At 38.7% G+C, this 2,240-nt stretch overlaps 1 protein-coding gene across 1 annotated transcript; it reads left to right on the forward strand.

Annotated features, from left to right (window-relative positions):
• The first annotated feature begins 379 nt into the window (after positions 1–379).
• LOC145812962 (mitogen-activated protein kinase kinase kinase 20-like) lies at positions 380–1,171 on the forward strand. The gene is made up of 2 exons (XM_082908217.1): positions 380–745; positions 851–1,171. The coding sequence occupies exons 1-2, from the start codon at positions 380–382 to the stop codon at positions 1,169–1,171; spliced, it is 687 nt and encodes a 228-aa protein (XP_082764343.1).
• Positions 1,172–2,240: the final 1,069 nt, after the last annotated feature.

Raw genomic sequence — 2,240 nt, forward strand, 5'->3', positions numbered from 1 at the left:
CCACATGGCAGTTGACTTGACATTCATGTCACTCACTCTCTCCTGTTTACAGACTTAAAACTTATTCCAATTTGGAAACAAAATTTCACATTATCTACCAATTCCCAAAACCCTAAGACCAAATCCTATAAATACCTACATAGTAATAAGAAAAATTCATATCAATTCAATATTCTCTAAACAACACAAACAAGAAGCATTCTTCGTGAAGATGGTATTGATCAAGAGGAAGCATGAGGAGCTTGAGATCAAGAAAAGTGTCTATGGCGATGGAAAACTGTGGTTCAGAGGGCCCATCATCGGAAAATCAAGCAGCGGATCGGTTTATTTGGCGACTCTGAAGAAACCCACGTAGAGACTCACCCACTTGCCTATACTTATGGTTATGAAGTCTGCAGAGGTTTCTGATTCTGCTATGCTTCAAAGAGAAGCAATGGTTCTTAACAACTTCCATCCTTGTCCTTACATCTATCGTTGTTTCGGGGAAGAAATCATGACCGGTTATTGCAATCGCATTATTTATAACATTCTCTTGAAGTATGGCTCTGGCGGAACCCTAGCTGATTTGATCAAGAAAAGTGGTGGCACAGCATTGCTTGAATCTAATGTTAGGTGCTATACAAGGCATATTATTGAAGGTCTTGATTGTGTTCATAGCTCTGGTTATGTTCACCGTGCTCTAAAGCCTGAGAATATCATAGTTGTTTCAATTAGTACTAGTACTGGGATTGAGTATGTGGCTAAGGTTGGTGATTTTGGGTTGGCGAAGACAGAAAAGCAGATGAGGAAGATGATGACAATGTCAAAATCTTATAAATTGAGAGGAAATATTCGGTGTTTGTCGCCATAGATGGTGGTTGATAGAGGGCTACAACAAGAGACTCCTGATGATGTCTGGGATGTTGGTTGTATTGTGTTTGAGATGTTATTTGGGAAGTCTGTATGGGATGGGAAACAAGATTCAGAAGTTGAGGACATTCTCTCTGATATTGGTAAAGGGCATGGACTACTCAAACTACCCAATGAAAGTGAGGCATCAGAGGAAGCAATGGACTTTTTGAAGTGTTGTTTTGCTGCAAAAGCTATGGATAGATTGACTGCTCAAATGCTCTTGAATCACCCTTTTGTGGCTGGATTGGGCGAAGACAGCGAACACAATGAAGAAGAATAATCAGTGGAGAATTCTGAGGAGAAGGGTTGGTCGACATCTACAATGTCATTGTCAGTTTACAAGGTTGATGATGAACTCAGTTCATCCTACTTTCCAGATGAAAGGGTATTGAAGGTCAAAAAACTAAAGCTTGATGCAGAGGCAATTAGGGTTTGCTCATCGTTGTCATACAAAGACAGTGTAGTGGAAGATGAAATCAATTCTTCTTGCCTTTCGGATGATTGGAGCAACATGCCATTGGAGGCAGAGGAATTGTAGGACATTTTAGAACCTGGGAGGGTTGATTGGTCATTGTCACTATCAGTTTAATATTAGGAAGATGAACTACTTCTTCTTCATCTATTTGTGTAGATAAAATGTTTCTTATAATTAGTGGCTTAGCCCTGTTAGAGTAAAGAGAAATGTAGAGTGAGACAAAAAAAATAGATTTGTTAATTGAATTTATCTAGTTACATAAATATACCCCATTGGCATTGAGTAACTATTCTGTAAATTACTCAATAGTATCTGAAGGAAATCTGGTTGGGAATCCCAAAGAGTGATGGGCAGACACTGGAGCCATACGCCACATTTGGTTAGACAAGAAAATATTCACATCTTATCAAACAGTTGATAATGGAGAGCAACTTTTTATGGAAAACTCCTTGACTTCCAAAGTTGAAGGACAAGGAAAGGTGATTCTAAAAATGACTTCAGAGAAAGAGCTTACTCTCAACAATGTATTGCATGTGCCAAAAATTTGGAAGAATCTTGTGTCAGGGTCTTTGCTGTGTAAAAATGGGTTTGGGTTGGTTTTTGAGCTTGATAAGTTTGTACTCACTAAAAATGGGGTTTATGTGGGGAAAGGATATCTGAACAACGGTTTGTTTAAGATGAATGTAATGACTATTGTACCTAATATTGCTATTAATAATAATATCACATCCTCTGCTTATATTGTCGATTTTTCAAATATTTGGTGTGGAGAAGTGGTTTAGAAATACTCTTCTGATCCTGGGGGACGCTCATGACCCGCTGATAGTCACCTGAAAAGGAATAAACACTCCAGTTGGGGGTGCCGGAATTAGCA

Source organism: Camellia sinensis, chromosome 15, assembly GCF_055761805.1.
Source record: "Camellia sinensis isolate YWXY chromosome 15, ASM5576180v1, whole genome shotgun sequence".
NCBI classification, from domain to species: Eukaryota; Viridiplantae; Streptophyta; class Magnoliopsida; order Ericales; family Theaceae; genus Camellia; species Camellia sinensis.

Excerpts from the sequence above, each read along its gene's own strand:
- LOC145812962 (XM_082908217.1), top strand. The coding sequence starts at position 380 with ATGGTTATGAAGTCTGCAGAGGTTTCTGATTCTGCTATGCTTCAAAGA. Across the intron at positions 746-850 it reads GGATTGAGTATGTGGCTAAG|ATGGTGGTTGATAGAGGGCT; the intron begins GTTGGTGATTTT and ends TTGTCGCCATAG.